At 40.0% G+C, this 13355-nt stretch overlaps 1 protein-coding gene across 1 annotated transcript in view; it reads left to right on the forward strand.

Moving 5' to 3' along the window:
• LOC140238478 (uncharacterized) overlaps nucleotides 1-9361 on the forward strand; it is a 174503-nt gene extending 165142 nt beyond the window's left edge. Inside the window, exons 32-36 of the mRNA XM_072318380.1 lie at nucleotides 4591-4719; nucleotides 5317-5445; nucleotides 6273-6401; nucleotides 7198-7326; nucleotides 7831-9361. Coding sequence (XP_072174481.1) covers nucleotides 4591-4719; nucleotides 5317-5445; nucleotides 6273-6401; nucleotides 7198-7326; nucleotides 7831-7898 — 584 coding nt within the window. The 3' untranslated portion in view covers nucleotides 7899-9361. The remainder of the gene's footprint in view (nucleotides 1-4590; nucleotides 4720-5316; nucleotides 5446-6272; nucleotides 6402-7197; nucleotides 7327-7830) is intronic.
• The last annotated feature ends 3994 nt before the right edge of the window (nucleotides 9362-13355 follow it).

The raw sequence follows: 13355 nt of genomic DNA on the forward strand, positions 1-13355 counted from the left end.
ATTGTGTACAAACGTAGATTACTACATACACTGTATATAACACAACCAATACTGGCGTGACTTCTTCTTTCTTCCTCTGTTCTCTGACAGCTTAATCATTACTTTCCATTCAACAATCAATCATATGTTTATACAACCTCAAAATTTGCCTCTGTTACAAACACTCTAAAAAACGGAAACTAATCACTAAGTAAAACCACAACTGAACAATTAGCATATCACCCAAACAAAACTCTATCGCTGTCAACAAACAATTGATAACCTTATGCATAAACACATTGATCGTACAGACTATCAATGTCCAACAAAAATCTTTACCATTTAACCTCTACATGCATGTACACTGTATATCGACACACAAATATAACTTGACTTGCTTTATGATTTTCACAAAAAAACACAAAATCATCATATTCATGTAAACTACACTGTATGTGCATCAAACTTACCAACATCATATTGTTCCTAGATTTCTGATAACAACTGAACACAAATCACATTTCACAACAATCTCACTATTGTGTACTGTATCCCAATATCTTCTCTTCCCCCATTAATTAGTTAACTACACTAACATGACACTAATAAAGCATAACAAAATTGAAAAAAACCCATACATGTATATATGATAATCAGATACATAAACTATACACGGCCATCTGAATAAAACATGAAATTCTTCACTAAGTTGAGCACGTACAATGTACATGGTACTCATAAAAACATATCTGTACATGTATATGGATTGTAACATTAAACCAGTGCAGACGTGGAAAACACTCTTTTGTTTTCATGAATCGTCCTGCTCAATAGTAATGGATAAACAATCCAGACAACCACACTATGTAAATATACATACCGGTAAATATGTTTAAGCTATACATACATGTATGTGTGCCAATCTTATGGGAAAAATGAACACGACTGTGCTAATACGGGGTATGAGCATGATAACACTGCAAATCTGTAATACTGTACTGGAAACATACAATGTAGGATACAGTCGTACGAGTCTAGTTGTACATGTGTACCATGGACAGTAATCAGGTAGCAGGGAAGGTTGCCACCATTTATCAACATTAGTACAAAAAACAACAAGAAAACTTATCAGAATTTTGATGTGCCATGCTTCCAAAACAACATAGTAATAGATGTGTATACGACTGTTTATTATGTACTGGAAAGGGCGAACAGAAAAATACAAAAGTGTACTGTCTTTAAAAAATTATACATACCAGTACATTCCACTCCTGTGACCTGTACATTAGGTCAGTAAACAATCTATGACTGTCAGTAAAAATAAATGACAAATAATATAAATTTTAGGCTAACTAAATACGACATCAGCATAAGATATTTGTATGTACTTGCACAGACTGCAAAACAATATTATCAGATAGTGTGTGATTCAAAATGAAACTCTGGAGAAATGATAAACATTAAAATAGCTAAAAGGCTTGTGCATTGCCATACACAGTCAACCGTATGTTGACATCAACCTTGCCAAAAATCGTACATATCCAGTCTATCTACATGTCCGATTAAATACAGGTATAAATGAAATACAGTATAGTACATACACTGTAGCTGCCATACTACTGTAGGAACAGTAAAAACAAAAAGGCACCATATTCCTACCCGATGGCCAAAATGGTAATAACTACAAAAACACACATCGCATCCTTAATCCAAAGGCCAAAAACCTTTCCTTGACAAAGATTCAGATCTCAAAAAATCACAACAGAAACTGTAAGAAAAAACGGATTAACAAAATTATCAAAACATCAAATGATACCCAAAGAATTTCACAAAACGTAAGATTCACTATCGCAATGACAAAAAGTTGGGTACCGGTATACAAACTACAATATATACAGCTGATGCATGTGGAAAAATGTGAATCACAAAAACACACACATAACATTGTGCACCTATATACACACTACAAAACAAGGGTACAAAATACAACTTAAGTGATCACTTAACCTGGAGGAGATAGGGGCATGGGAGGACCACGGGTTATCGCTGATGGGCGGGAGGAGTCAGGGGGTGCTGAGGGATGGGGAATCCAGAGCACGCAGGGGAATAGGACATCCATGATACCTACATCAGCGAAGCAATGGGTAGGAGCTTGGGGATCATCAGATGAATGTTCAGTGGGGATCATCTGGTAGAATGCACGCGAAACTCCATCATCGGGAGAGGGGGAGGGATCTCCTTTGGACCACAACCAGGACAGGCACGGGCCGTTGTGCCGTGGTGGGGCCTTCCAGGTTGGGTGTCTGTCACGATCGGCGATGCCAACGTCATCCATAGGGGGGCGGAGGCGAACAGCATTGTTGTAGGCGGTAGAACCCTCTGGGTGGATCTTGGGGACCATGTTGAAGACCATCATGAACTGGTGTTCACTGTCTCGCGGCGTGCAAGAGGGAGAGGCATCAGCAGGAGTGAGGTATTTGCCAGGAGGAGAACCTGTAGAAGATGGTACTTCACCCTGGACTGGCTGATGGGCAAATGTCGCGGTTGTCTCCTCCACACAGGCGGAACCATGGCTAGCACAAAGTCGGTCGATGCCAAATACACGTATGTCCATGTGGGTTGACACCTTGGGTAGAGGGACATGGTCTGTGAGAGGAAGAGCGTCCTCACCTGACTGACTGGGAAGAAGCTTGGAGAAACCTTTAGGTAAGGTAGCTTCCACAAACTGGTACTGCTCATTGTGACTTTGAGGATCACTGTAGGTATTACACGAATTGTCAATGGGCGTGTAGTGACCTTGGTTGTTTATAGGCTGTGAGTGTATGTGTGAATTCACTTGTGGTTGGTGTGAAATGTCTGTGAATGTATTGTCAATGTCAGCGTGAGGGTTTGTATTGCCCATGAAAATGTTTGTGCTAGACTCAGTGAAGAGAGTAACAGAGCTAGGCTCAGTGAAGGGAGGAACAGAGCTCGGCTCAGCGGAGGGAGGACCAGAGCTGGGCTCAGTGGGGCGAGGACCAGAGCTGGGCTCAGTAGAGGGAGGACCAGAGCTGGGCTCAGTAGAGGGAGGAACAGAGCGAGGCTCAGTGAAGAGAGGACCAGAGCGAGGCTCAGTAGAGGGAGGACCAGAGCTGGGCTCAGTAGAGGGAGGAACAGAGCGAGGCTCAGTGAAGAGAGGAACTGAGCTGTGCTCAATGAAGAGAGGAACAGAGCTGGGCTCAGTGGAAGGAATGGCCATATTGGGACTCTCAACATCACCACAGACTTCACTGCCAACCGCACCTGCAGGATCAAAAGTCCATGAATCACTGTCAGAATTTGTCCCATATTTCTGTTCACACTCAAACCAAACGCCTTTGTCCACAGCAGTGATCTCATTCTGTCCATCATCATAATTCAGTAACACACACTCTATTTCTTCATCTTCAGTATTCCACATCTCACATTCAAACCCTGGATCTTGCACTTTTGCCTCTTTCACCATTAAGCCTACAGCAACACCTTCAGGCTGTATGTTGTGTGGCTTACACTCTGCTTCAGCATCCTCTGTACTTTCCATCTCACACTCAAACTCAAACTCATTGTAATCATGCGCACGTATCTCCTTCTCCATTACACTGACATGAACGGCTTGTGCGTGATGAGTGTTACGTGAATCATAGCCAGCGGATCGATCGCTGAGACTATAAGTGTACATAGTATCATCTCCAAACATAATCTGACCTTTCGAGGGACGAACAGCAATATCATTTTGCTCCATGAAATCTGCACCTGCGAGCACATCTACACCATCATTCATCACATGATCATCCACAACGAAACCATTAAACATCAAGTCACACTCATAGTGGTACAATGTACACGAAACAATACCAACAATATCAACCTCTGGAAGATCACCCGAGTGACCAATGGGTGCATCAATGTAATCCTCATATCCAGACCCATCGACAAGGATTTCTAAACCAAGCATATCAGCTGCAGTTTCACTGATCAGACTACAGACAGAGCCACTTCGAACTTCAACCTGTATCTGATTATCCTTCCCTTGCCCTGTAGCAGGGAAGTGTGGAGGTTCACGTTTTGTCGCGTCTGACAACGCGGATTGCTGGCCAAGGCCAACCTGCTGGCCCGCGGGACACCTCCGCTTGGGTGCCTCAGCGGCCGGGGCTGCCCGTCGTTGCATTGACGGGGAGCCGGTGGACCCGGCCACGGCGGCGCATCGCTTCGTTGATGCAACGTGCATATCACTACATGGGACTACACACTATAAATCGCCCAAATACTGTATACGTCACCCGAATTATCACTGTAAATTACAACAGAACGCCTACTCCTGCGTATATCAGGCGAGATTCTCCTTTCTCTTGGACTAGGGTAGAGCAAATTTGTGGCGTTAAATTCGCATCCAGCTGCCACCACGCCAGTAAATAAAAGGGGAAACCGTAGACGATTCGGATGAGGTTTGGATCTGATTTATTGCCGTGGCCGAGACAATCGACTACGGCATGCCAATTGTGTACAAACGTAGATTACTACATACACTGTATATAACACAACCAATACTGGCGATGCACTTTAAACCCCCCTCATCACCTTCTCTACTCCCAGAGTGCCCGGCAGGAACATACGGCATGGACTGTGACCAGGAGTGCACCTGCGAGAACGGGGCAGAGTGCGACAGGCAGACCGGATGCTGCTCGTGCCAGGCCGGCTTCTATGGACAGAACTGCCAACTGAGTGAGTTCCTAATCGACAGAACAGGCACAAGCCAACAAACAACACCATGGCAACAATTAATATAATATGTTTCATGCTTTAGAAGTGATGATATTCATGTATTTCTTTGCACCCTCCCATTTGATTAAATAGTTGCAGAGAGAAAGAGGGACTCTGGGATTGTTTTAGGATAATAAACATTCCCACTAATTGCTAAAGAGGCTTAACCCATCTTAATTATATACATCTGATGACATGTTCTGCTTTTTTAATTGAATTGAATTACTGAAACCGCACTGGTCTTACACTCGAGGCACAGTGAACAGTTTCCAGCACGTTTATTTTCATATTTCACTTCATATCTATGCATATACTATATTTCTCTATAATATGTGAAATATGAAGGAACCACGAAAGCAAAGCTTTTAACTGTGGGTTTCATGGAAAAAATACCAATTAGAATTTGTTTTGCAATGAAGATAGGACACAAAGTACTCATGACAAAACTACATGAAAGCTGAAATAGCAAGGTACAGATTAGGGTAGAAGATTACTTTTGCAAAAGCTTTGAACTAATTTCCTGACCATCTCTGCGTCTTGTTTTTTCTTTTTATGCAGCCTGCCCTCAGGGGACGTACGGGGCCTACTGCGCCAGGACTTGTGACTGCCACAAGGACGCCACCTGTGACACGGTCACTGGTCAGTGCCGATGTCCAGCGGGAAGGACCGGACCAGAGTGCAAACAAAGTGAGTTCATCTCCAGACCTGGCCTCACATTTTGTGGTCTTCATCCAGCAGTATTAGTAGTTAGAAGCAGCAGTAGTAGTAGGAGTTGTCAGAGTAATAGTAATAATAAAGTGGTAGAAGTATCTAGCAGAAGATATAAGTACAAGTAGCAGTAGTAACAGCAGTAGCAGCAGCAGTAGTAGTAGTAAAAGTAGTGGATGTAGTGGTAGGAGTAATAATATTAATAGTGGTAAGAATAATACCTTAGTATGACTAGTACTAGGTGTAGTAGAGATGATAATGATAGTGGTAGTAGTAATAGTTGTAGTTGTGGTAGTCTAGTAATAATGGAAATAGTGGTTGAAGTGGTAATACATGATGTTGATTTTTATCTTGATATACTCATGAGAATGATGATAATACTGTTTGTATACCCAGCACATAATGATTTCTCTTTATTGAAATTTAGATCTCCAAGCCATTTTGACTTGGAAGGACAGATATGTTTCTACTTTTAACCCTTTGCAGTCCATGCTATGGGTGTATATTCTTTTTAGTCTTGTAGAGAAGTAATGAGCTTCAGTGCAAAGTGTGCTTGGTATTAAATATGCTGAATCATCAGCAATATGTTTGTGCAGTTTTTGCTATGATAATCAGTAGAAGCTCCGGATATTACCTTTAATTGAGGCATGTTGTTTAAGTTTTGGTGATTGAGATACATGCTATGCAACTGTCAAAGAACTTGTCATATTTTTGCTGTTGTTCTTTTCATCTGTATATATGTCTTGTCACTGTCAAAGAGCATGTGTCATTTGTTTGTTTGTTTGTTTGTTTTTTTCCCCTTGCAGCATGCACACCAGGGTTCTACGGGCCCAACTGCCTGGAATTCTGCACCTGTGCCAACCGCACCCAGTGCAATGCTGTCACGGGCTCATGCGACTGTCCCCCTGGACTCACGGGAGAAACATGCACACAGGGTATGTATCCAGGTGTAATGTTCAGAGGGAGGGTGAGTGGTTCATGGAATATATATACCACTGTCCCAACCTGAAAACTTACCACTGTACAGGTACCGTATATGCCATACATATCTGGATATATTGTGTAGGCCTATAAGGACTGTTAAGGCAATTCTGTGAATGGTTGAATCCACAATTGTGAACCACATTAATGGAATAAGAAAGAAGCATCATACTTCTTTAAGGAAAAGTAAGGCAATATATCTCCCACCTTAAAGAGGATATACAATGCATTTGTGTTTGTTGCAACAGGTAACACTATTGAGTTGTGGATACATGAATATCACTTGACTCACAAAATACATGTAAATGAAAACACTGAAATATACCATCTATGCAATATGCAAGAGCTAAGTCTATGTAAGTGAGCCTTGTGTTGACATTGCTAAGCATTGATAGTATGAAATGAATTGTGGAGGGTGCTGTCCGGTCTTAACCATTATATGCTTCATTCTGTTCTCTCCATGACAAATTATCTTGCAGAATAACTTTGTTGTCGTTTCATGTGTCTTGATGTTGTTATGTGGACAGTCAGCACTAATATTTCTTCTGTGTTTATAACAGAAAAACAGTTTTCAAGGAGATAAATTATTTAGGGGGTTATTTCTTTGAAGAATCCTTCTAATGGAAAAAAAAAAGTGGTCAGCCAATTAAAGTATGTGACCCAGTGATGGGCTTGAGGGTAACAAGGACAGTCCCTCTGGCCACCCTTGACCGTTTTGTTACCTCCTTGGTTTTCTGTCACCCCCCGCAGAGTGTACACCGGGTAAATTCGGCCCCAACTGTGCCTTTAACTGTGACTGCTCAAACGGCGCCACGTGCGACGTCCGGACAGGAACGTGCAGATGTATAAACAGCTTTATCGGTGCCCAGTGTGAACACGGTGAGTGCCTGCCTGTCAGATAGTTCTTGTCTTTTTTTGCAGATGGAATACTTGTAGGCATTGATGACTTTGGAAGGAGGAGTTTGTTTCTTTTGAAACTACACAACATGACTATTAAACAAGAAAGGGAAGAATGTGAATTGACAGAGAAAGGGCTTCAGAGTGAATGCTAATATCCAAATTTTATCGGATGTCTGTTGTAACTTAATTCTGTACATTTATCTTGTTTTTGAGGTTATGTTGACTATGTTGACTGTTGTGATTAAATTACAGATGTTAACATTTGGTAATAAAATTTCTTAATGTTATTTTTTTTCAGTCATTCCTGATTATTATTCAGCCAATGCATCAATAATGTAATAATAAACATGATTTTAGTTCAAGTATCTTCTGTTGAAAGATATAATTATGTTCAAACTTTGATTCACAGAAAATATTTGTCTGAGATTCCCATGCTATATCAACTCCTTCTCCCTTTATCTCTGTCTGTCTTTCACCTACCAGGAGGCCAGTATGCCTTCCCAACTCCAGCGGCACCTCTCAGGGGAGATATGGGACCAAATGGCTTCTAACGACAGGCCCAACTTTCATCTCATCTTTTTCTTCTCCAACTAAGAGACAAACTCAAAAAACGAAAAAGATTCATGGCGTTCTCGTCCCCCGTTATTTTTTTTTGTCTGAATCTTGACCACATTTGGAGTGATGCCGACTCGCGTCTGTTGATAACTGCATGCCCCCATTGAGAAAGTGATCCATGACGTTGTGTGACTTTGGGCAATCAGTGAAGACGAGAGTATGCTTGTGTTGGTTTCAGAAATGTGCTTCCACGCTTCAACATATCGTTTCAAAGAATGCTAGCAGGTCTCTTTTTTTTTTCTCAGTGATTGTTGTGATATTATGTCCACCGTCGGGTATTCAGTGTCATGCACATAGCAATACCTCAAGCAGCAAAATACTGGAAGGAGAAATGGCTAATTGTAGGGCGTGAGAGGCAACTCGTGGAAGCAATCAACACTTTGTGAGTGTTCTTGATCTACATCAGTCTTCTTCTACCTATGGTGGTGCTAAAGTGGAAATAAGGAGAGAGAAATGGACTGTGCATGTCCGCAACACAAGGAGGGTCTGATAGGACGTTAGGCAGGTGCAGCGTGCAGTAGGCTTGGATGTTGACTCGGTTGGCGAAGAGTTGGGAAAGATGTCCGTATTGTGGCGGCAACGGGACTGCATCTCGTGCGAGGAAAACAAAAAGTGTTGAGAGGGATTCACCCGACGGTCATTTAAAAATCAGAGAGAGCCGAGAGAGCGAGCGCCTCGTCTTTGTACAGAGCGGATGGGGGACGCGTGGGAAAGTGGTGTCGAATTCAGATTTTTACAGCATTATTTATTGTTCATGTGAATGATTCCGTTCTACTGCAAGTATATATGTTTAAAGTGATGGCTGCAACGATACAAAAAAAAGAAAAGAAAAGAAAATGAGGGATAGGAAAATAGATATACTCTCAGTATCTAAGAGAGTTGCTCCATGTAGGATAATGTCTTTTTTTCATTGATAAATAAATGTCAACCAACCTTGTACAAAGTAGTTAAAGAATATGTTCCGTATAGCATTCATTGTGTTGTATTAGTGATGTCCTAGACAGATTTTGACAATTACCGGTAAATAAATGACTTGTTTATACTAATGCCATATAGATGATTGCTAATACAATGACCTGTGACATGATGATATATTTTTGCAACCATATGAGTTATTTTATCGAACCAACTTTCTACACTACCTTTTTGTTTTTAATGCATACAAAATGTGTATCCCTTACTGTGGATAAGTCCATTATTCTTGTTTTTGTTTGTTTGTTGTTGTTTTTTCCCTCTGTCAAATACGTTTACATATGTTAATCAGTGCTTGGTTTCATGGTCTCAATTTGCATCTGAAATTTCGGTATTAGACTGGAAGCACACACAAAGTATATTTAGCGCTTCCTCAGACTAAATCCATGTGTAATGTTTGAATGCTGTTATCATTGCTGCACTCATATGGACTGCAAAAAAAAAAAAAAAGACAAAATCTCCTCTACCCACCTCCCCCCCCCCCAAAAAAAAAGGGAGGAACTCAAAATGTTGCGCCTAACACTGAGGTTAGAGACATGTAGATACTCTTGTAGCTTCAAATGTATGATAGTATCACAAAGTTAAGAGCAAGTTGTGACAGGAGAGAGAGGGAGAGAGCGAGAGAGAAGAGAGAGAGAGAGAGAGAGTATGAATGAATGAGCAACCTAAAATTTTAGTCAACAATGATATTATGATAGAACGGTTATAGCAGTTATGACAACAAGCACTGGTGCAGTTACCACATAGTTCCCCTTTTCCTCCGCATCATCACTTTGAGATTTGTGATTGTCGTGTGTGTATATTTTAACTAACTCCTCTTTTTTTGACCAAGATTTTATTCGACTAATTCAAGATAGAGCTGAGCTGACCAGTGCTATACGACTATGCAAAACTAACGCCATGCAATTCAGAGCAGCTCTGATTCACTTTTATGTTTCTATCCTTGCTGCTTGAAAGATGAAATGTGGAACTGCACGATGTGTGTTTACCGAGTTCTTCCGAGAAAAACCCCTCATGCAGTATTTTAGACTACAAGGGTCATTTATGTACGTACAATGATCGGAGGGGAAATCTGAACAGTGTGTATTCAATATTTACGACAACGAGCATTCGCAGGTGTGCATGATTCTTACAAAGTAACAATAAAAAAACATGTCTAATATAGATATATGTGTTATTATGCATAGATACTACATACATGCAAATGCACGCACAAACATAATAATGTTTATGTGTGTGTGTGTGTATCTGGTACTTCTTTCTGTTTGTATGATGCAACCGCCTCCTTTCGTGTGTAGTGATTCAGTGTATCATAGATATTCACTAAAGAAAAACCGGTAAGAGAAAAGAAGAGAGATTTAATATACTTCACATTTGATATAAAATATGTATATGCTTGTATTTACAGGTGGTAACCTTATATCATTCAACATCATGATTAGCAATTACCTAAAATAATAATTATGCCACTATTTATTTGACATTTTGTGAAATTAATTTCACAGAACATTGCATTGTTGAGAAATGATACTAAGAAAATGTCCCTCTATACAATGAGGACTGAAAAAAAAAAAAACTTTGTTTGGCATTTGGTAGTTACATTCAAAGCCACGGCAACTGATTTTTAGTCAATAACGTTGTCATGCTAGGTTGCAAATGTCTTATTAATTTCATAGGAAAAACTATTAATTGATGATATGTGCTGTCTGTAAAAATTGTGTAGGATTTCATCATCTCCCTGTGTTATTTTTGTAATTACATGGTAATTGTAGGTATGTTACATTATTTTTTTTTCCTGTTACGTTTTCTGATCTAGATTCGTGGTCTAATACAATTTATAATTATTTTGTTTTCAGTAATATTGACACTGAGAAGGAATACCAATTTCCTCTCGAACTACATAGCTTGTATATTCATACTTTATCCCATTGAGGGCGAGCTGATTCTACTTTAGCAAGCATTTCTGGTAGATACCTGCCCGAGTATACTCGCGACTTGTCTTCAACGGGTTAATACATTGTGTCACTCACGCAAATATGCTGAATATATCTCCTGCTATACAATAGACATGATGGTGCGATTTTTTTCCGTATTGTAAGATAGTTTCTGTTTCTGCTTTTTATTTATGTGTGTGTATATCATTTCCATTGTCATCTGTATTTTGGTTTTAATATCTCAATGATATATTACGACTTGACTTGTAATTTATATCAATTTGTGCAGAGCTGTGAGAGGCTGAATACATGTAAAACAGTGCTGTTTCTCCTTTTTATGGTACATTTTATTGCATTTTTTGGTCTTATTTACATTGTAATTCTTTGTATGTTTTGTTTGCATTTGTTGTTTGCATGAAATGCAGGCCACCATCTAATTTAAGGTAATTGTCAAAAGTCTGCATCTCATCACAACAAGGAACAGAAGAGAAAGAGGAAAAGAATACCTTCGGCATTTTATGAACTTGTAGAAAGATTTCAGCTGGATGCATTGCTCAAAGGTCATTTATGCAATGTGTTGAAAAAGCAAAAGAAAAAGCCTGCTTTCTCGCACTCATGATGTAAAAAGTGTATGATGTCGCACCAATAGGTGCATTGGAACTGAGTTCTTTTCCATGGTCGCTGTGTAAAACCAGGGTTTAAAAATAACAGACATTATTTTATGGTTAGTAATTTTCAATGCTGGCATGCCTCGGCTACCTCACTGCAGACGAAATCAAGTTCACAAGGTCTTGAACGTGCCTGGTTCATGTGCTGCACGAACAGACCTGTCCATGGATGGGGATTGCTATTAAACCCACTCACTTTGAAGGCAACGTTTTCCGTTATGCACAATGGGCAACCATTGAAAATGGAACAGGCAAAAAAGGTACGGGCAGACTGGGCATAAGGTGTGAAAAGATACACGCCCAACATATCCAGCTTACAGAAGTTGAATCTGCTGCAAAGTTTACGGCAAAACAGTTTTCATGCGGGAAGTGTCTATGACTGTGTGCAGCAACAAAATCCGCCCTGCTTGAAGTAAAGATAGTGTGGGTGAATTGCCTTGTTACACTTTACTGTATCCCTCTGTAAAGTCTGTTTACATAAAGAAATCTTTCTTTTAAAGTAAAAAGACGAAGATGTAAATTCAATATTAAACTCAACTTATGTCACAAAGCATTATTTCATTCTGTCGTGTACCAGTGGGATGGGGGAATTAAGTGAGAAATTAGCTGACATTATTCAGTGTGAATTTCAAGAACTCCCTTACAATGTATGTCATGCACAACTCTGTGACTAGTACAGAAGTGACCCATGAAACTTGTAGCAACATTTCAGAGTTGACCTTTTCCCCGTGGGGACATGGCACTTTAAAACGTGCACAGCGGTCTTGGGAGTCTGTGTCTGCAGTATTTTCTGTCAATAAAGTTGTCCCATGTGGAAGCTGCACGGGCAATAGAGGATAAAAAGCATTATTTTGATACAATTTTCCCACTCTATTTAAAGAATTTGTGTTTGGAGAACCGGCGTCTTCCTTGAAATTCTTTGAGAACTTGGCCAGATTTGCACTTTGTTAAATGTTGCCCGTCATTCGCTCTGTAATCTAGTTGCAAGGTGCACTTTTGACATTCAAAGAATTGACCGTTGAAGGAAATATTGTAATATTGTGTGATTTCTTTGTCCAAGAATTGTTTCTTGTATCCCAATCATGTCAGTCAAATTAAGAGAAACGTGTGTACGATTGTAATGATAGGCTGAATTTATAAATGTATGAAATTGTTTGTAGTTATCACTATGAAAACCAAACATAACACTAACACACACACACACACACACACACACACACACTCGAAGAAAAAATCATTTCACTCAATACAGCTCACATATTACTGTCTATTTGAAATGCTGATGAATGGTTTTGCATCATCAATAACTGTCTCTCAAGAGTGATTTTTTTGTACAACCGACTTCCAAATTCTGTCCAACATGTGTCCAACATGAACAGCAATATCCGGGACTGTGACTAAGTTGGCCAGTCTCTGTATGTACCTTTCAAATGGCCACTCCCCAGATTCCATCATGCACAGAACTGGGGGGTTCAAAAGAAAACACAGGTACAATGTAAGCCTGCATACCATGGTCCAATATTTTTTTAAATTCGTATTTCTGCATTTGGAATTGGTAATAAATTGAAATAAATTACTTGTGTGTTCACATTGTGTGCAGTACTTCTGTACATGTGTCAGTTACTGGTAAGCCATGGAATGTTCATTTGTGTGTGTGTGTGTGTGTGTGTGTGTGTGTGTGCGTGTGCGTGTGCGTGTGTGTGTGTGTGTTGTGTTTGTGACTGTGTGGCAAATACAAACATCCAACATGGTTTCTTGAACACCACACATTTTACACATTTTGCAGTTGAAGGGTTTGTTTGCAAAAACCGATAAGTCC

The sequence above is a fragment of the Diadema setosum genome, chromosome 15, assembly GCF_964275005.1.
Source record: "Diadema setosum chromosome 15, eeDiaSeto1, whole genome shotgun sequence".
In the NCBI taxonomy this organism is placed as follows: domain Eukaryota; kingdom Metazoa; phylum Echinodermata; class Echinoidea; order Diadematoida; family Diadematidae; genus Diadema; species Diadema setosum.